The sequence below is a fragment of the Macrotis lagotis genome, chromosome 3 (assembly GCF_037893015.1).
Source record: "Macrotis lagotis isolate mMagLag1 chromosome 3, bilby.v1.9.chrom.fasta, whole genome shotgun sequence".
Taxonomy (NCBI): domain Eukaryota; kingdom Metazoa; phylum Chordata; class Mammalia; order Peramelemorphia; family Peramelidae; genus Macrotis; species Macrotis lagotis.
Genome location: NC_133660.1, coordinates 32,840,545 through 32,861,016, shown reverse-complemented (window position 1 = coordinate 32,861,016; position 20,472 = coordinate 32,840,545). Strand labels below are relative to the sequence as shown.

Sequence of the window (20,472 nt, the reverse complement as noted above, 5' to 3'; positions counted from 1 at the left end):
CAAGGCAATGGGGCTAAGTGGCTTGCCCAAGGTCACACAGCTAGATAATTATTAAATATCCCAGGTCGGATTTGAACTCAGGGACTCCTGACTCCTGGGCTGATGTTCTATCCACTGCACCACCTAGCCATCCCAAATTTGGCATTTTCTTGAAGGGCAAAATATTTCACTGCTAGACTTTCAAAATTTGAGGTATGGTAGATATAATCCTATCCTAATATCCTTTTTGATGATAGTAGAGTGAAGAGACAAGCTCCCTTGCCCCCATCCTTCTTCCACTTTCCTCTGAGAGAAGATATTTTAATTGCTTTAGGCTATCTGGTTAGTTAGTGTATGTAGGAATTGGGGAAGTAGCCCAGAAGAGGATGGATAACATAACATAAATAAATTAAAGAACAATAATAAACATTAAAACTGAGAAAAGTGATTATTATATAGTCATCATTGGAGAGATCCAGAGTTTTTTCCCCTTTCTAGTTCCTTATTTTTAGTAGGCCAAGTCAACATTTGAAGGGCATTGTTAATAGAAGAGATTGCCCAAATCCTTGAGGTACATACTTTTTTGATTCCTGGTGGAAGACTCCTATCTAATCAGAGAGTCTTGCAAAGAATTTAATCTAAGGTGAATTTCAGCCCATTGCTCTCTATTCAGTCAGGTCTGAGCAGGGGTAGACTCCCTTTTATTTAGATTATCCTAGGCATGGGCCCAAAATTGAATGATCAGAGTCACGTCTTCTAGCCCCGAATAGGATAAGTCCAACTCTAATTATAATATTCATTCTTCTCATTAATTCTTAACACAATCAGAGTTGATTGTCACCCTCAGGAACATTCTCTCTTATAAGTTTTTAATAGAAATTCAGTTTCATACACACTCCTTTTTTATTCTTTGTTGAAGAATTTGATTGTTGTTGATTTTCAATTCATAATAAAAAAAATTTAAAAAGATGATTGGGCATTGTAAGTATCCAGTGGGTTCCACAATAGGCCTTTTTGGATTTCAAAAGTGCTAATGGCCCCTTTATTAATTATCTATAGGCATGATTAATAAAATGATTAATTACCCAGAAACTATGTCTCTCAAACTTTTTATATGTCACATAGCATTAAAATGTTTATATATTTAAAAAATATAATAAATGTTGGAAATAAACTAAGGGCATACATCCTAAGAGTTTACTGTAAAAGGCATTTGCTTTATTTAATCATTGGTTCTTATTTCTTTTGGGAATTAATTACACAATTAATGTTTGTTGACTCAACATGTCCTATTTTGATATAGTCTAAAATTCAAATTTATAAAGGGAGATTCAAGACCAAGAATGCATGATATCATTTTTCAATTTTAATAACAAAATAGAGAGGCCTAAGGGCTCCTAGCTGCTGCATTTACCACAGAGATTTCTCCCCAATTGTTTCTTGCTTTTTTAAAAATTTCACATATAATGTTTTCTGTTAGGCTAAAACAAAAAGAATTTTCTTTTTGGTTATCTCCTTGAAGGTAAGCTTTTTTTTAAGGTTTTTATCTCTGTATTCCAGGCAGTTAGGACAAAGTAGCTGCTGAGTAAATGTTTGTTGAGTTGGATAAATGAGAACAAGTTTCTATGATCAGTGAGAAAAACCTTTATTTAAAATGAGTCCAATGAAATAAGATAGTCTATGAAGTGTTATATTATGATCCATATAATAAACCTAAACCATCACAGCAGTAAAAGAATTCCCATGAATCCCCTATTAAAGGAGTTTGAATAAAATATCTTGTATATCTGAGAATATTCCAGATTGCTTATGGGAAAAAATTTAAAAGCAGCATTGTAATTGGATCTGATAGCTAATGCTATTCTACTAATAAGAGTTTTATAATGCATTAGCAATTGTCTTATTTTCAAATAGCTGAAAACCAAAAGTAAGTATTAAAGACAGAACCCTTTTATTCATTCTGGTGTGAACCACAAAGATCATTAAATCCCTTCAGCCCACAGCTATCATTACACATTTGCATATGTTATTTGGATATTTAATTCCATTATTGCTAGATGCCATAGTAGTAGAATAATAAATGTTTTAGCCAAAAGATCTTGCATCAAACATATCTGGGGAACATGCCCATAAATACAGACTTCTGAAGCCTTTCAGGGTTCTTGGAAATGCCATACATCTTCCACAATCTGTGACTGGTGGGCCTCATTCCCTTGGGCTGATGTTTGGTGGGTATCTGGCTCCACAGTAATGTCCAAAGGACCTTCATCAATGAGGGCCAGAGGGGTAGTTAAATCAGTGCCAAAGGTCTCTGTAATATCGGATGGTCCCAGAGTCATCCCTGGTTCAAAGGTGGGTGGAGTGCCTTTGAGCAGTCCCTTAATCTGCCCAGTTGGGCCTCTCCTCAAGTTAGGAATGCTCCCCTTAGGGAAAGACAGGATCCCTTCTTGAGTCCAAGGGATTTCTTCTGGAAAGAAATCTGGATTCTCAAGATTCCCTGTATTGGCTTCAGGCACAGGGGAGCCTTGAATGTCACCCTCTGCTGGGCCAGTAGGTTTGTTGCCTCTGGTTGGTTGGTCATGTTCAAGAGTAAAGTCTCCTCCCTTGGCTGGGTTTGCTGGCATCTTCCCAAAGCCAGACTTCATTCCTGGAAACATGGCACCATAACCCATGGGTCCACCTCTTCCTCCCTGAAAAGAATCAGAAGACAGAATACATGTCTCCCATCGTACCACTCATGCCTTAGGTAATATTCAATCTGAAGGCAATGAAATCATTTGGAAGAGCACAATAAATGTTAAGTTTCAAAACCTTGAGGTTGCCTTGGACTGTTTAATAAAGAGTTCTGTAAAAGAACCTTCCCTACCAAACTAGATAGTACATGCAACATTTTCCACAGGCCTGGAAGAGACCACTTTTTAAAAAGTTGAATTTCATCAATAGAGGTATTCCTCACAACTTAGAGAGGAATGTTCCTACCAGTGTAATTTCTCTGTAACCCAGAGCATAGTTTGGGGATGCTGAAGTTAAATGACTCAGGACCTCCAAGCAGAGAAGGATCAAAGGTCATAGCTTACTTCATCCTCACTAAAATACAACATCTAGTTGAGAGGGAGAAGAATATTATTAGGTAGGAATAGAGCAGCCAGTTCATGTTTATGAACACAACCATCACATCTGTGAGTTTATTTGTTAGTCATTTTGATACAATCAATTAGAATCTATAAATGCAGGGTTGCTTTTTAATTTTGTTTCTGGTTTTTCTAGAAATGGAGTTTAACTAACTTTGGACCTCAGTGACTCCATCTTGGTTTTTAAGAAATCACAAAACTGCTATATTTGCTGGGAAATTGAAAGCACAACAGTGGAAAAACTGCCTCTACCTCCAACCCTGTTCAAATAAATATTACTCATCTACAAGTAATCACTTGAGAGTTAAATCTTTTCTAGCTTGATGTCATTGTCTGAATCCTATCTCTTAAGATTAACTTAAGCAAGAGTTTCTTAATGATGAGAATGTTTTTACTCTGAGATATTTCCATTTCTTAAGAAGGAACATGTTTTTATTCTTGATTCCTGTTAGTAAAATTCTTTGTTATGGAAAACTACTTTCTTAGTGCTTGTGGTCAATCAGAAGGGACTAAACATTTCCTTTGATTTTTTTTTACAAAATATTTATTGATATTTATTGTATACAAAAGTATACAAAATATTAATAGAAATATTTGTTTTTTTTATAAAACAATGCACCAAATATTGGGGAATGACTGAATTAATTGAGATGTAAATGTAATGGAATTCATTACATCAAAAGCAATGATGAATATGATAACTTTACAGGAATATGGGAAGATTTGTTAGAAGTGATGATGCAGAATTAAGAAAGACAAAAGAACTGTAGACTCACAATAGAAATACAAATAATCACGAGGTAACAAAACTGGGGGTCAAGTCTAAGAAACAAGACAAGGTTAGTAGTATCATACAATCAAATTGAAGCACACACCCTTTCCGTATATCCCAAAAGCAGGATGTTTCAATCAGACTTTGAAAGAACCAATGTAAATCAATATAACTCCAAAAGGTAACAAAACTGATAGTCAAAAATATGCAACAGAACAATGTTGGTATCATTGATTGATTTTTGTCCTTCCTTATGGAAGAAGATCAAAACTGTGACTGATCTGACCAATAGAGATCAGGATGTTCTACCCACTGGCTGGGCACAAATAGTCCATGTGGGGTATTCTAAACTTATGCATCTCACATTTCCTTTGAGCTGTTTCCATTCTACCTTGCTCTTAGAGGCACACTATTGCTGTACTATTGTTTCCCATTCTTTACAATCAATTCCAAAGTTCTCAAGAGACCTTCAGTATCCCTCTATTGCTTTTTTCTTTTTGGCTAGGCAATGGGGTTAAGTGACTTGCCCAAGGCCACACAGCTAGGTAATTATTAAATGTCTGAGGCCGGATTTGAATCCAGGTACTCCTGACTCCAGGACTGGTGCTTTCTCCACTACGCCACCTAGCCACCCCCCTCTATTGCTTCTTCTGACCCCACTCTTGCCTTGTATGAGTTCTCCATAAAATAATCTTTTTTGGCATGCATATTTTTGACATTCAATCAGTGTGGCCATCCCATTGTAGTTGTTCTCTCTGTAACTATTGCTTGAATGCTTATTTCTGACAGATACTTAACCAATGTTGGTATCATATTATCAAAGTAGCAACACGTAAATAAAGATAACTCCAAGCTGTCACAAAATTGGTAGTTAAATATATGCAACAGTAATGTTGATATCATACTATCAAAATTAAAGCATACATTCTTTCTGAATAATTCAAAACTAGGAAGTTTTAACCAGCCATTGATCATTGTGGGGGTGGGGGTAGTACGAACTTTGAAGAGACATTTGAGTGTTGAAAAAAGTGTTGTATGAAAGAATGTATTAAAAAAGAAATAAAGTATCTATATATCTATACATGTTTATATATTTCCTTTGATTTTTCTATAGAAAAGTTAATTTAAGCTTATGCTCAGATACTGATGCTCTCAGTGTTGCTCCCACACCAGTGAATATCTCTTAACTTTAGTGATTGTCTTGAAATTTAATTTCAGAGGTCTACAACAATAGATTCAAATAATTTAAACCAAATTGGACTAACAACTCAAGGCAAAATTAAGTGATTTTAATTCTTTTGATTTATTGTTTTCTTTTTCTATTATGTAATAATAATGACTAGCATTTAAATAGTTTTAAAGTTTGCAAAACACTTCATAAGTTTTATCGCATTTGCTCCTCCCTGAGATGCCCAGGATACACCAAAAGCTTAGGAGCCTCTTCTCTAGTATTCTATTTTACCCCCTAAACTGTGAGCACCTTGCTCTCAAGAACTATTTTTTGCCTTTGAATTTCCATGGCTTAGCACAGTGCTTGGCTTGTAATTGGAGCTTCATAAATGCTTCAGACCAATCGGGCTGTAATTTTACCATTTGGGACAATATATATATATTTTTTTTGTAAGGCAATGGGGCTAAGTGACTTCCCCCAGATCACACAGCTAAATAAGTATTAGGTGTCTGAGACTGGATTTGAATTCAGGTCCTCCTGAGGTGCTCTATCCACTGCACCGCCTAGTTACCCCTGGGATATTTTTAACTACCATATCTTATCATGTCAACCAATGCTTTCAACTTGACAGGAAGACTTAAAAGTTGTTTTTGTTTTTGTTTTTTTAGATTTTTCAAGGCAATGGGGTTAAGTGGCTTGCCCAAGGCTACATGGCTAGGTAATTATTAAATGTCTGAGGTCGAATTTGAACCCAGATACTCCTGACTCCAGGGCCGGTGCTCTATCCACTGAGCCACCTAGCTGCCCCCCAATTTTTTTAAATACATTTTAATCTTCCCCTCTTTGTTTTGATCTCCATGACAAGCTTTTTCCTCTTGTTATGAAAAAAATATCTTTTATCAAGGAATATCTGAAACCTATGATATCTAGTATTCTATTTGCTGTTCCATCTGAGATTTATCATCAGACAATCCAACCAAATAACATCAAAGCTGTTGCCAACTCTCTAGACAATCTAGGTGAACTCCACTGTCTGGAATGGGAAAACATAGCTAAATTCCCATGGCTGCATGTTTGAGGCTTAATGGAAAACCAGAGAAGCAAGGCATCACTCACCATCATTTCTTCAGAGCTTAGCATGCCAAATCTTCCTGGGGCATTCTGTTCAAAGAAAGTCATGAAATGGTGAAATGAGAGCCAACCCAGTCAGTTGTTCAAGGGATATCTTCTTAGTCATTGAAGAATGAAGATGGAAAACTATTTCATTTTAGCTTGGATTTTAACACGGAAGTTGTATAGGTAGACTAGAATAGAAGTCTTTGAGGGCAAGAATAAAACTCTTCCATTTTTACCTTTGCATTCCCAGTGTCTCATACATAGAAGTTTAATGATAAGGAACACTGTAATTCATTGGCAATTTACTCACAGGTGAGAGAACTCTATCAATGCAGATTTTCACTTTATCTCTGGATAGAGTGTAGACAATATATTTGGCTTGAATAACTTATTCATTTTGTGTAGTTGCAAGGCCAAGTGGGAAATGAGGAATTATCTGCTGTGAATGGTCTTGGAGAAATTAGAACCCAAATTTAACTTTTACCTCAACGTCTCTCTTCAGACCTGACTTTTGGGGTACTTCTTAATGTAATTAATTATATATTTTTTTTAAACTTTAGTTATAAGAATTTTCTTGATTAGCTTATAGGCTCCCTGAGGGCAAGGACCATTTACAGTTTTTTTTAAATTTAAATTTTATTTATGGCATTGGAGTTAAGTGACTTACCCAAGGTCACACAGCTAAGAAATTGTGTCTGAGGTCAGATTTGAACTCAGGTACTCCTAACTCCAGGGCCAGTGCTCTATCCACTGTGCCACCTAGCTGCCCCGACCATTTACTTTTGTGTTTATATCTCTAGCCTAATACACAGAGTCATCAGTTATTATTTACTTACTATGTGCCAGACCCTGTAGCAAGCATCAAAGAAATATTTATTGACTGACGAAGACAGGGACCTTATTTTATATAAACTTCCCATATCTATCATCCCATATCAACATAAAGAAGGTATTTAATTAATTATATGCTTGTTGAATGAGAGAAATTATTATAATGGACATTTTATAATAAAATATAGAGTCACACATATATAATAACATAAATGTCATATATTCCTATAGATTAGTACATTATATATTTAATATGATGATAAATAGAAATAAATCTACAGGAATTATGTGTTAAGTTGAATTATATAATTATTCAATCAAAATTCATTTAGTACCTTAAGGTTTCCAAAGGCCTTATGGATATTATCTTATTCTAGTCTCTCAATAACCCTATGAGGGAATTACTAGAGATATTGTCACACTCATTTTTCATATTTGCAAGGTAAACTCAAGAGTTTTTAAGTGACTTGTCTAGGATTACAGAGCTGTCAGGATTTGAACTCAGGTCTTCCTCTACTCTGTGAAATCAACAGATCTTTCTACTTCACATTGCTTATTAGAACATTCAAGATATATTGATTGTGCACCTACTTGGGGTGACATCTCCATGTAATTCGTACTTACCAATTGGTTTGCTTCATAGGGCATGTAAAACATTTTTGGGTAAAGCTAGACACAAACAAAACAGTCATTAGTGAGGTCTTTTCCAAGAAGAGAATGTTAAGCTGCTATGGACTGAGGACGAGAACAATCAAATGATAACAAAAACAAACAAAAAACTTACTGGGGTTTTCTCTGTGTTTTGTGCTGGTCCTTCAGAGACCAAACGTCCCATTGGAAAAATCTTTACAGAAAGCAGAATAAATGTTTAATGTCACATAGCTTTCAATAATAACAAATTGTGCATGAAAACAGCCATCCAACTTTAAAGCAAAGCAAAGAAAATATTTTGCTTTACTGCAGACTGTGGGGATGGGAGGCATACAAGGAACATTTACAACTCTTTACTTTTCCTCTTTCAATAAAAATATACTTTAATAAATTGTGCTATTAAAATGTATACTTACCGAATGACCCAGGCGACCAGCAAAATCCAATTCTGGTAGCTGCATCATAAATATATATATACAAATTAAGAATTCTAAGTAGCCCAAATTCTAAGTAAAGGGAATTAAGTATGCAACTAGCCACTCCTATTTTAAAATCAACCTCTTTAGAAAAATTGGAAAGTGTTCCCCATCTTCTCTGGTTTTGTCTCATGTCTAGAATTAGAACTAGAAGGAATTCCAGAGGTCATTCATCAAAGCCCCTCATATTGGGGTTGAAGAAAAGGAAGTCCAAGTCTTAGAATTACTGTCTTATTTTCTTTTTTTGTATTCTTAAAAATGTGTATTTTTAGTTCCAAATTATCTCCCTCTTTCCAGCCCCTCCCCTGCCCACTGAGATGGCAAACAGTATGGTACCTATTACACATGTGAAGTCATACAAAACATAGTTCTGTATTAGTTATATTGCCAGGGAAAAAAAGTAGAAAGAAATGTTACCATCTTATTATGTTCAAGGCCTATTGAACAGACCCTCAGAAATTCAACTCAAGGAAGAGGTGAGTTCAGTTTCTGTATGGGTGACCCTGGACAAGTCATTTCCCTTTGCCTTTCTCTAGTCAGTTCTCTTAAGACTATAAATTACAGAGAAGGCATTGATGTGCATAGGTAGGAGGGAATGATTTCACCTGGGAGTTCTCTAAAGAGCATTTTCAAGGGAGAGGATGTATGGAATGTACTTTCCAATCATTAAAACACCACACAGTCATATTATTACCATAAATTTAAATATGATATTGATAATTAGGCTTGGACATTTATTATTATCCCAGTCATAGAATGTAAGAATTGGAAATGATCTTAGATATCACTGAGTACCATGCTCTGATTTTACAAATGAAGAAACTGAGGCTTAGGGAGGTACAAGGTCACCTAGGAGTTAGTGAGCAGAGCCAGGAGGAGGATTCTGGTTTCCTGACTCCCAAGCCAGGGCTTTCTCCCTGTAGTTTCTAGAAGATTCTCTCAGATGGTCCATTTCTTTTCTTTAATTAAATGGAGAGAATTGCAGTCTGGGGCAACGCCATTTGCAACCCTTCTCAGTCACATCACTCTGGTGACAAAATTAAGCAGAGACAACCAAGGAGGGGTTTTACTGGATTACTTTTCTTGTGGTTGAGCTTCCATCTTTGTCATTGAGTAGGAGAAGGTTTTCTTGGATATTTCGGGCTCTTATGTTTCATTTTTGCCACCTGGGGTTGAAAGGACCTAGTTTAGGATGCCAGGAAGCTCTGTGTTGATGCCTGATGTAAGGAAAAGAGTTCTGGCTCTAAGACCTAGATTGATATCCTGCCTCTAACAGTCTCTAGCTGGGTGACCTTGAGCAAAGGACTAAGCAACCTCTCAAGCCTCATTTTCCTCATCCCTAGAATGGACTAATGATGCCTTTGGTACTTGCCTCTTGGTACTGAGAAAATTAGGTGAGACATCCATAAAGCACTTTACAAACTCTACAGAGTGTTCCAGAACTTGAGCTGGAGGGGAGCTTAGAGACTGTCTCATCCAACATTTCCATTTAGCATTTTTAAAATAAAGGCTGTGATTTCATTGGTTTAGCAAACTTCCAGGAAGGAAACTCCCTTCCCCAGTGCAGATTCTACAGTATTATGCAGCTTACTTAGTTGTCTGGGCAACCACCCAGATCTCAGAGAAATGAAGTGATTTACCCAGGGCCACAGGGGTCAAAGGGGGAACTTGAACTCAGATCTTCCTAACTCCAAAACTCTCTCCTGACTTTCTCTACTATGGTATGCTGCTTCTCCAAATCTGCTTTGTACAGATAAGGAAATGGAGTTAAAGAGAATGAAAGGCTTGATGATATTACACTGACAAGTAGTAGAATCAGAATTCAAACCCAGACCCTTTGATTCAAACCCAGCACACACTCCCCACTCCACCATGCTGCTGTCCCTATAAATGGCAGAGCTTTGGTTTCATTTTGTCCAGACCTGGGATCGACAACTGGTCTATAGAGAATCGCTGGTTATTGTTATTAGGGCTATTAACAATACAAATTTTCCTTATCTTGTCTGTGGTAGTCAGATAGAAATGCCCCCAAGGACAAGTCATGGTAAATAGTATTAGTAGCAGTGGTGGTGGTAGTAGTAGTAGTAGTAGTAGTAGTAGTAGTAGTAGTAGTAGTAGCAGCAGCAATATAGTAGTAGTAGTAGTAGTAGAAGAAGAAATAGATATTGTTATTTATTAACCAAAATAGTCCTGATCTTTTTTGATGGAGTTCAGATAGAAATGATCTCAGGATCATTTAGTAATAGATCAATAGTAGTAATAAGAAGTGTAATGAGCAATAAGCAAAAGTTCTTATTTTGTTCAATGTAGGACAGAGAGAAATGCCCTAGGATGTCATCATCATCATTATCATCATCAACTTAAATAAGATATCATCTCGTTCAATGGAGATCAGATAAAATATTTCTGGGATAATAATGATAATGATAATTATCATTATAAACAAAAGTACTTCTTATTTTTTGTGAAGTTCAGGTGGCTATGATTTTGGGACAAGTTCAGCTAATAATAATTATTATTAATAATGAAAAGTTCTTATCTTACTCAACGGAGATGAGATAGTCATAGTTGTTATGCTGCATAAAGGACATGGTATTAATAATGATATAATAATAACTTGTCCTAAGAGCATTTATATCTAAATTGTTTTGGACACATTGGAATTTGGTATTTTTATTAATCATCCCAGGAGCATTTCTATCTGATCTTTATTGAATAAGATAAGAATTCCAATGTGTCCAATACAATTAAGATATAAATGCTCTTAGGACAAGTTATTATTGGTTTCATTATTAATGCCATGTCCTTTATGCAGCACAACAACTATGCCACAAGTAGGAGTGCTATTATTATTATTATTATTATTACTATGCATTTTATTATTAATATTAAGATGTGCCTGCTGTATTATTACCATAGTAATAAACTACTAAGGCATTATTAATATAGTATTATTAGTATTAATGTTATTACTATACCTTTTATTGTTATTTTAATAAACTGCTACAGTATTACTATTTATATTGTTATGACTACTATAATATCATTACTATTCAGTGCTTATCAGTATTAATATCACTACTGCATATTTTATTAGCATTTTAAAAAGTATTTTAGCATCACTATTACAATAATCATATATGATGACTAAAGTAGAATTTCCATAGTAACACTATGGTATTATTAGTATTAATATTGCTATTATGAATTTTATTTTTAGTATAAAACTAAACATATTTTATTATCATTAGGATTAATATCACTAGGACAACTTTACTTTTAGTAGTACTAATAAACTACTATAATATCATTACTACTTCAAAAAATTTGTGCAGTTACAATTTTATTACTATACAATACTAAATTTTTAATATTACTACTACATGTTTTATTACTAGCATTATTATTACACATTTATTAGTATTATTAGTATTAATAAACTAGTACAGTATTATTACAACAATAATATAAGACTAAAGTTTCATGACTATAACAATGCTATATCATTAGTATCACTATTAGCACTACACATTTTATTATTTGCATTAATAGTGTTAATATACTACTAAAATAATACTATACAACATTACAATATTCTTAGAATTAATTTTACTTTATGTGTTTTATTACTAGTACTGCTATTACTAATAGAGTTGTTGCACTTAGCATTAACCCTATTACTGCTATTAAAGTTTCACACTTGTCAGGTTACATGGAGGCACTATCATTTGCATACTCCCTGCCCTATGGTGGTCATTCCTTAAATGAATCTTGGGGGCTTGTTTTCTCTTGGCATGTTAGCAGCTGTTGGGAGATGGTGTTGGACTGAATAAGGAAACCATGCAATGACCTCGGGCCTCCCTGCCCTGCCCAAGGGCCCGCCAGGCTGCTGGCCCACTGCCCTGTCCTCTGGATGCAGGTGGTTCTGGCCCTGATTCAGTGGAGGTTGAGGGGGTCCGTGCTGGGTGGCATCCGGCGCTGGGCTGGCTTGGAGGAAAGGCTTCTGTCCTGGCTTTTGGGGCTGTTGGGATGGAAGAGGAGGCGGGTGGACTGGCAAGGCGTATTCATACTGCGAAGGAAGGAAAATGGCAGAGCACGTGAAAGAGGTGAAGAGAGGTCAGCTGGAGCCATATATGACCATGCTCCGGGGGTCAGACCTGAGCTTGGGATCATTGCCTCCCTCCTCATCCAGCCTTACTCTCCCTACTCCAAAATTTTAGTCTACTCTGACAACAGAAGACTTGTCTTCCTATTTGGTAAGTCCTTAGTTATTTTCTCTCCAATCAAAATGTAAGCTCCCTGAGGGCAGGGACATGATTTTTGCCTTTCTTTGTATCCTTGGTTCCTAGAATAGCTACTGCCTAATAAAAGTTTGCCAACTGACTAACACAATTCAATCAACCAACCAAGATGCATTTATCCATACCTACTATGACCAGAATGGCTCAACCAGGTGTTGCAGTGGATAGAGAACCAGTTTTGGAGTCAGGAAGGCTCATTTCTCAGAGTTCAAATCTAGTTTCAGACACTTACTAGCTGTGTGACCCTAGGGTCACTTAACTCCGTTTCCCTTAGTTTCTTCATCTGTGAAATGAACTGGAGAAGGAAATGTCAAACCATTCCACTATCTTTGCCAAGAAAACCTCAAATGGGGTCATGAAGAGTCAAATATGACAAATGATTGAACAATGAATGAACAAGCACAGACACTACTAGTAGTACAAACAAAATACTTAACATAAAAGTACTTAAAATAAATTGATCTTTGAATGTGAAATCTATTTAGCTACCAATCTATCCATACATCAACCCATCCATCCACTCATCCATCCATTCATCTACCCATCCTCTCACCCACCCATCCATTCACCCATCTATCTGTCTCCATCTATCCATCTATCCACCTATCTATCCATATGTCATCTATCCATTTATCTATTCATCCATCTATCCATCTATCTATCTATCTCATCCATTCTTCCATCCATCCATCCATCCATCCATCCATCTCTCTATGTCTTTTTCTATCTGGTTATGTCTATGTCATCTATTCAAATTATAAAAATTAGAAAATATTTTATTCTGAACTTAATAAACATCAGGTAAAAAGAACATTTCTATTTGCAAAGTTGAGCTGAAAAAGGATTAAACACAAAACTATTATAAACAGCTTGTTTTTCCTTTGAAGTATTTAATAACTTTAATAAGTAAATTTCAATATACAAACTTCCTACTCGTCTGCATTTTTCTTTCACACATAAAAATTGCTTCAATGTCCCTTTTTTAACTAACTCCATAGCTATTTTCTCTGTATTCCCACATACACCTTCAATCCCCTTTAAAAAAAGAAAGAAGTCCTTGTGACAAATACATCCAGCCCTGCCCAGATTGTCATATTAAAAGATCATTTTTTTTTAATCCAGACAACTTTCCTGAAGAATCTGTAATGACTCATTTCAGCTGACTGGATGAAATCTAAACTCCTCATTCTGGTGTTTTAAGTTCCCCATGATTTTAGCTCATACACTGCAGTGTAGAGAGAATTCAGAAGTTATCTACTTCAGGCCCTTCCTTTTGTAGAAGATGAGGTGCAGACAGTAATAACTTGTTCAAAGTCACACAAGGAGGAAGTGGCAGAGCAAAGACTCAGACCCCAATCCCATATTATTTCTGTTGTATTCGGATGCCTATTGATTCAACTGTTATCTCCCAGCTTCAAACTCTTACTGTGCATATCTCAACCAGCTTTTATTAATGCCTACTCTGTTTTCTGGTATTGGAAATAGGTGTTGGAAATATAAAGATAGAGATGAATCTGTTTTTGCCCTACATTCTATCAGTTAGAAACTCCATGTAACTGTAAGGATATTTTTGTTATTCAGTCATGTTGTCAGGTCCAACTCTCTGTGATCCCATCTGAGGTTTTCTTGGCAAAGACCTGAAATGGTTTGACATTTCCTTCTTCAGCTCATTTTACATTTGAGGAAACTGAGGCTAACAGGGTTAAATAACTTACCCAGGGTCACATAGCTATTAACTGTCCGAGACTGGATTTGAACCTAGGAAAACGAATCTTGACTCCAGATCCAGTACTCTTTGCGCTATGGCACTACCAAGCTGCCATTCTAAATCTTCCTGTTTATCAGATGTTTGTAGGGTTTGAAGGGATGACTTTCAGATTTGATATTAAGAGAAAAGGGAAACAAGAATCTCACCTGCTGAGTCTCATGTTCCCTTTGCTGCATCCATGGGAAGGAGGAGTGGGGTGGAAGGAGTCCATGCATCCATAAAGGGTTAAATTTACCATAACCAAGCCTAGAGAACTAAGGAGGTAGAGAAAAGGTCATTATCTTATCTCTGCAGCAATAATAACCAGGACTTATAAAGTGCTTACAAATAATGCTTTATTTTAACCTCACAACAGTTCTGGGAAATAGATACTATTTTATACATACTCATTTTCCTTACTTTACAGATGAGGAAACTGAGGTCGACAGAGGTTACATGATTCACCCAAAATTACATAGCTAGTAAATGTCTGAGGCAGTATTTGAATTTGTTTTTTCTGACTCCAGGCTTAGAAGACTATAGGAGAACTGAAAATATAGGGAGCAAAGTTAAAATTTAACTAAACAAAACATTTCTATATACCTTTGTTAGAGGTGGCATGGAATAGCCAGTTTTTATGCACAATTTTAAAAATTTTGCAAATCACTTTATATTTGTTATTTTATTGGATCTACTTATCTATCCAGGTCCTAGGCAACACTGATTATAAGTTATTATGACTTGTATCAATGGAAGGTATTTCTGCACTTAGAATATCCCAGGCTTGGGCTACTTTTATATTCAAAATTTAATTGTTAAATAGTTATTTCATTATTCATAAAACTTTATAACCCCATCAACTCTAGTTATACCATTCTCCTTAAGTCCTAACCAACTGGAAACAATGCTTAAGTCTAATAGTAGATATGATTTTCTGTGCTCATAGTCCTTGAGGGGAGATGCTTCTCTGAATTATTCTCTGGGACTAAATTCAGGCATTATCATTTCTCAGCTAAAACTGTTATGTTCAATAACCATTCAAATAGTTTACCAAGTATCTATACAATGGTGAAATTCCCCTAAGTTTGACCAAGATCTAGTTTTTCCAAATGCCATTTGTTTTAGCCGAAGATGGACAGAGGACATGAAAGAAGACTCCTTTTTTTTTTTTTGGATTTAGACGATCTTATTTGCTCATCTTTATTTGCAATATCTAGAGTTCTTTTATTAACACTAGCTGTATTCTTGCTACAAGTAAGGATAAGAGAGAACATCTGAAAGAGTTACCTGAGACAGCAGGTTCAGTCCATTCAGATTCCCCAATTGTCTCATTGTCTATTAACAAGAAAAAAAAGTTAGATTCTATCTGTTATTTTTTTTGCTTCTCTGCATCTTTTCATTATATATTTAAAAAAACCATTGTGGTCTGTTTAATTAGAACCAAAAAGGGATCTAAGACACAAACTTTGTGTTACCTGAAAATGCAAAAAATATTTTAAGAGGAAATAGAATAAGTATATTAAAATATTTTAATTGAAAATACATTAAAATCTTTTAAGTGGAAATAAATACATTAAAATATTTTAAGTGGATATATATAAAAATACATTAATGTATTTTAAGTGGAAATATATTAAATGCATTAAAATATTTTAAGTAGAAATACATTAAAATATTTTTAAGTGAAAATACATTCACTTGGGAAAATTTTATATATTTGTGCTTCCCCAGATAGCTAAAAAAAGTTACAAGTTCTCTGACTTGCTGAAATTCATCTTGAAGATGAAAAAATAGGCTAATTAAATAAATGACATTAGGTTGTTTTTATTTCAAAAAAGTCACTAACTGATCTCCAACTAAGTAAATTGTCTCAATGTCCTCTACCTAAGTATTCCACAAATATCTATAACTATTTCAATCAGAATCATTCTGGATTTAAACCAATTCTCTTATACTCAGAAATTACATGATGAAAGATAGACTTTTTATGATAATGTGAATAAATTTAGTAAGTCAGTGGGCATTTCTAAAGAGCTTTCTATGGACCAAACAAAAATCACTCCCATCTATCAGTCCAACAAGGGAGACCTCATATATGTAATTATGCATAAACAAGCTATGTCCAAGGTAAACCAGAGGATAGCCCATCAGAGAGCTAACAATGCTTCAGTTTGCAAAGAATTTTACAAATGCCTTCCTAGACAGTCTTCACACATATTGGGGAGGAAGGTGCTACTATTATTTCCATTTGGAAGATGAGGAAACTGAGGCACACAGAGTTTGTGGCCTACCCAGGGCCAGAGAGGTGGCGAACTGACCTCAAGGCTAGGAAGACCTGGGCTTGAGTCCTCTCTCTGGTTGCATGACCATGGGCAAGTCTCCACCTTTTAGTGTTCCCACCATTGCTCTCAGGCTGGAAATTGCAGAGAAAGTACTAACCAACTGCTTTGGTAGAGAGTTTCCTCATGGTTGAGTTTCCTTTAATAGATCCAGTCTCTATCTCTTTAAAATCACGTCAAATAGTCTACTAAGTCCATATCCCATAAACTCTTTTCATCTAGGAAGACCACCACCAGAACAACAATTTTGATGCTAAACATGAGAATTTTTAGAGAGTGAATTTTATGAAGACTAGTTTTGTTTAAAACATGGTTAACTATTTTAAAGGGTCTACTCGCATTTATCAAGCAGTTAACAGAACCCCTTTGGTTCAATGGTGTCTGAAAGAGACTGTAGAATGTGGGACCGGCAGAGAGTTCTTGGGAAGGCCACTTAGTCCCAAGCAGGAGGGAAGAACATACACATCGAGAGACAGGTTTGATGCAATAGCCCAATCTATTGATGATAATTCTCTGAGAACAGACAAATTGCAGCTCCAGACTTTGGTCAAGGACATCTAGAGGATCTGCCACCATGTTTATCACCTGAGAAAAAGTGCAGTTTAAACAAAAGGCAAACATGTATAATATCTACCTCAAGGCTTAAGCTCCCCAGGCCAGTTGCTGCAGCTTGCTGAGGAAACACCTGAAATGAGAAAAACAGTCCATAGAATGAACCTTTGTGGGTGAAGGATGAAGCACTAGCACTGGCTGGCATCAGGGATGGATAAGATGCCAGGCAAAAGGGGAGGCTGATGGAGATGCAAATTTATGGAGACTTCCCTTTCCCTTTTCTCCCAAGTGTCCTCCCTCCTTTTCTACTTTGGATTTAAATATTTTGTATTTCTTCCCTCTATATTCATTCGGTATATATTTACACATGCACTTGGCTCCCTTATTTGATTGCAAACTCCTTGGATCGACTATTTTGTATTTGAGGTGGAATTTAAAAAAATTTTTTTTTTGCAAGACAAATAGGGTTAAGTGGCTTGCCCAAGGCCACACAGCTAGGAAATTATGAAGTATCTGAAGCCGGATTTGAACTCAGGTCCTCCTGACTCCAGGACTGGGGCTCTATCCACTGTACCACCTAGCCACCCTACTTCTTTGTATTTGAATGCATATCACCTAGGCAGTAGTTTGAATGTGTTAGGTGCATGAAAAATATGGACTGATTGATAGAAGGAATTTCTCAAGCATTATATATTTCTATTATTTGATATATAATAAATATATCATCTATATACATATATATATTTATCATGCAAATCACCCCAGTACTATTTTCGATAGCTTTTTTTCTCATCCTAGAATTGTTTTCTTTGAAGTTAAAATTATTTTAGTGAAAAAAATGGGAAAACAAGGGAAATAAGAGAATCCACTGGTGAAGGAAAATGGCACTAGTCTGGATGGTATCTAAGGCCCATCCCAGTTCTAAGTTTGACATAACAGGCCAAAAGGGACATAGTGTGAGTTTTTTCCCCCTTCATCTAGGTTGTGTAGCGGATAGAATGCAGGCCTTCTTGCCTTGGACATGTTCTACATGTGTGACCTTGAGCAAGTCACTTAGCCTATGACTGCCTCAGTTTACCTATAAAATGGGAATAATAATAACTTTTACCTTCCAGGGCTATTGTGAGGATCAAATGAGATAATAATTGTGAAGTGTTAGCCCAGTATCTGGTACATAGTAAACACTAAACATTGACTATTATTATTGCTTGCATTATTACTGTTACTGATGTTATTATAGATATTGTTATCATAACTATTGTTATAGATATTGCTACTGATATTATTATAGATGGTGGAGTAGATAGAGTACAGGGTCTAGAGTCAGAAAGACTCTTCCTGAATTCAAATCTGACCTCAGACACTTACTGACTGTGTGACCCTGTTCATGTCATTTAATCCTGTTTACCTCAGTTTTCTCATTTGTAAAATGAGCTGGAGAAGGGAATGCCAAACCACTCCAATGCCTTTGCCAAGAAAACCCAAATGGGGTCATGAAGTCAGACATGACTGAAAATGACTGAACAACAATATTATTATTTTTACTAATAATTGTGAAAAGCTTAGCATAGGACTTGTCCCATAGTAGGTGATATTAAATGGTCATTCCTTTCCCTTTCCCTTCTCTATTCTGTGGATATATTTAAAGTTTAATCATATTAATTAATATAATTATCAATAATAATAGTAATAATGATATAATCAATTACATTTCAATGTATTCAGTATTTTTCAAATTTTTCATATTTGTTCATAATGACTCTTTGCTTCAATTAAAATTTGTTTTTCCCAAATGATGGCACCAAGTTTAGGTTGTTTCATAGTCATGTTCATTTAAGAGTGGTGTGAATCCAGAGAGGTCAGTGTGGCGATTTCTAACATTCATCCACTGGGGAAGTGCAGGGATTTGGAGAAGAGCTCAGTGTGAACAACTTACCTGTTTTATTGGCACTGCCAAACTTGTTCCCAAAAGGCACAGCATTAGTAGTAAGTCCTTCATTTTAAAAAGTGATTTCTGGAAAAGAATTGGGTTGGGAGATTGTAGTCAATTTAACTTTGGATTCAGTTTTTTACTGAGACTATACATTCTGACAAAGTAATCAGCTGAAACATGAACAATTCAGTCTTGATTTTGAAAGAAATGACATGGGCAAATTAATTTGGTCCAAATTTTTGAACTATTTGTATAAATCCCAAATAGACCAAGGAAGTAATCTAACAGGACCAGCCTCTTTGGTCATGGGTGTACTTGGTGTGACTTGCGATGACTTGGTTACATCTCACTTGCCAAGAGGCACCCCCACATAACAGAAACAAATTATACAACGCAACTGAATTATAGATGTGGCAATGGAATACTTACACAAAGATACAAGGCAAAATTTGTGTTGTATTTGTTAAGTCTAGAAAACAACACTTTCTAGGCAAGGGAAAATGAAACATTTTGTTTATATTAATTCAATGAAAAATCCCATCCCGTCTTTCTGAAATGGCCTCCTTTGTCTTGTGGGTTCAAGAGGATATTAGCTTTAAAGTTTAATGAAAACTTCCCCAGTGGTGAGAGTCAGTCAGTAGGCTTTTGCTAAGTGCTCACTACCAACCAAACACTGTACTAACCACTGGGGTACAAAAAGAAGCAAAAATCTGCCCTTTCTGTCAAGGAACTCATAGATGACTGGGGGAAACAACTCGCAAACAAGACCTGCAGGACATCCCAAAAGCCTTAAAGTGGTTTCAAGGTATTAACATATATTATTTTAGATTAAACAAAAAAACCTGCTTAAGACTTTTGCAACATTTCCTATCATTTTGGGAGAAAGGTGACTGAGATTAAAGAGGACTGGGAAAGGTTTCTTGAAGAAAGAAGCATGTTTTAAAGTAAAGAATAGTAGACCAAAAGTCAGGGTTCAAAAACAGAAGCTGTGTAACCCTGGCACTTACTGGCTCCCCCCGTTTCCAACTGTGCTTCACTTTTCTCAACTGTAAAATGTAGAAACTGGATGAGATAGTCTGTAAATTCCTTCAGGCTCTATTCTCTTCTAAGAGTCCAAACAAAGCTACACCAGTAACTGCTTTCTAATAATATTCTCAAGTAGAATCTATCACCAATAGGCCTGTGCCGCATCTTGTCTTGCTGTCCTGGTGGAATGGGCCAATCAAGATCACGGTTGGTAATACTAAACATTCTTGGACTTCTCATACAATGATCATAATTCCCCTTTCTAAGAATCATCCCAAGGCAGCAGAAGCCACTCCCCACACACATTTGGAGACTTACAAAACCCATTTTACCTTCACTGCTGGCTTGTGCCTTGTTCCCAGAGCTGGAGATACCAGTCAAGAGACTTCTAAGAAAAAGAAGAATTAAAAGTTTTTCAGATCATCTGGGCCTCTGTCTCTCTTTGTC

The 20,472-nt window shown here is 35.9% G+C and overlaps 1 protein-coding gene across 1 annotated transcript; it reads right to left on the bottom strand.

Annotated features, from left to right (window-relative positions):
* Positions 1-1,837: 1,837 nt before the first annotated feature.
* On the bottom strand, positions 1,838-20,455 carry AMBN (ameloblastin). Its single transcript, XM_074227378.1, has 11 exons — positions 20,358-20,455; positions 19,003-19,080; positions 17,149-17,199; positions 15,463-15,510; positions 14,343-14,450; positions 11,978-12,196; positions 8,068-8,106; positions 7,785-7,844; positions 7,625-7,669; positions 6,170-6,214; positions 1,838-2,669 (listed from the first exon to the last, which is right to left on the bottom strand). Exons 2-11 carry the CDS (start codon positions 19,063-19,065, stop codon positions 2,133-2,135), a joined length of 1,215 nt encoding a protein of 404 aa, XP_074083479.1. The 5' UTR covers positions 19,066-19,080; positions 20,358-20,455; the 3' UTR covers positions 1,838-2,132.
* Between the last annotated feature and the right edge of the window lie 17 nt (positions 20,456-20,472).

Coding starts and splice junctions, on each gene's coding strand:
- AMBN (XM_074227378.1), bottom strand. CDS start 19,065: ATGAAGGACTTACTACTAATGCTGTGCCTTTTGGGAACAAGTTTGGCA. Junction 8,107..11,977: donor GCAGGGCAGGGAGGCCCGAG/GTCATTGCATGG, acceptor TTTATGATGCAG/CTACCAGAATTGGATTTTGC. Junction 7,670..7,784: donor AAAACACAGAGAAAACCCCA/GTAAGTTTTTTG, acceptor GTTTGTGTCTAG/CTTTACCCAAAAATGTTTTA.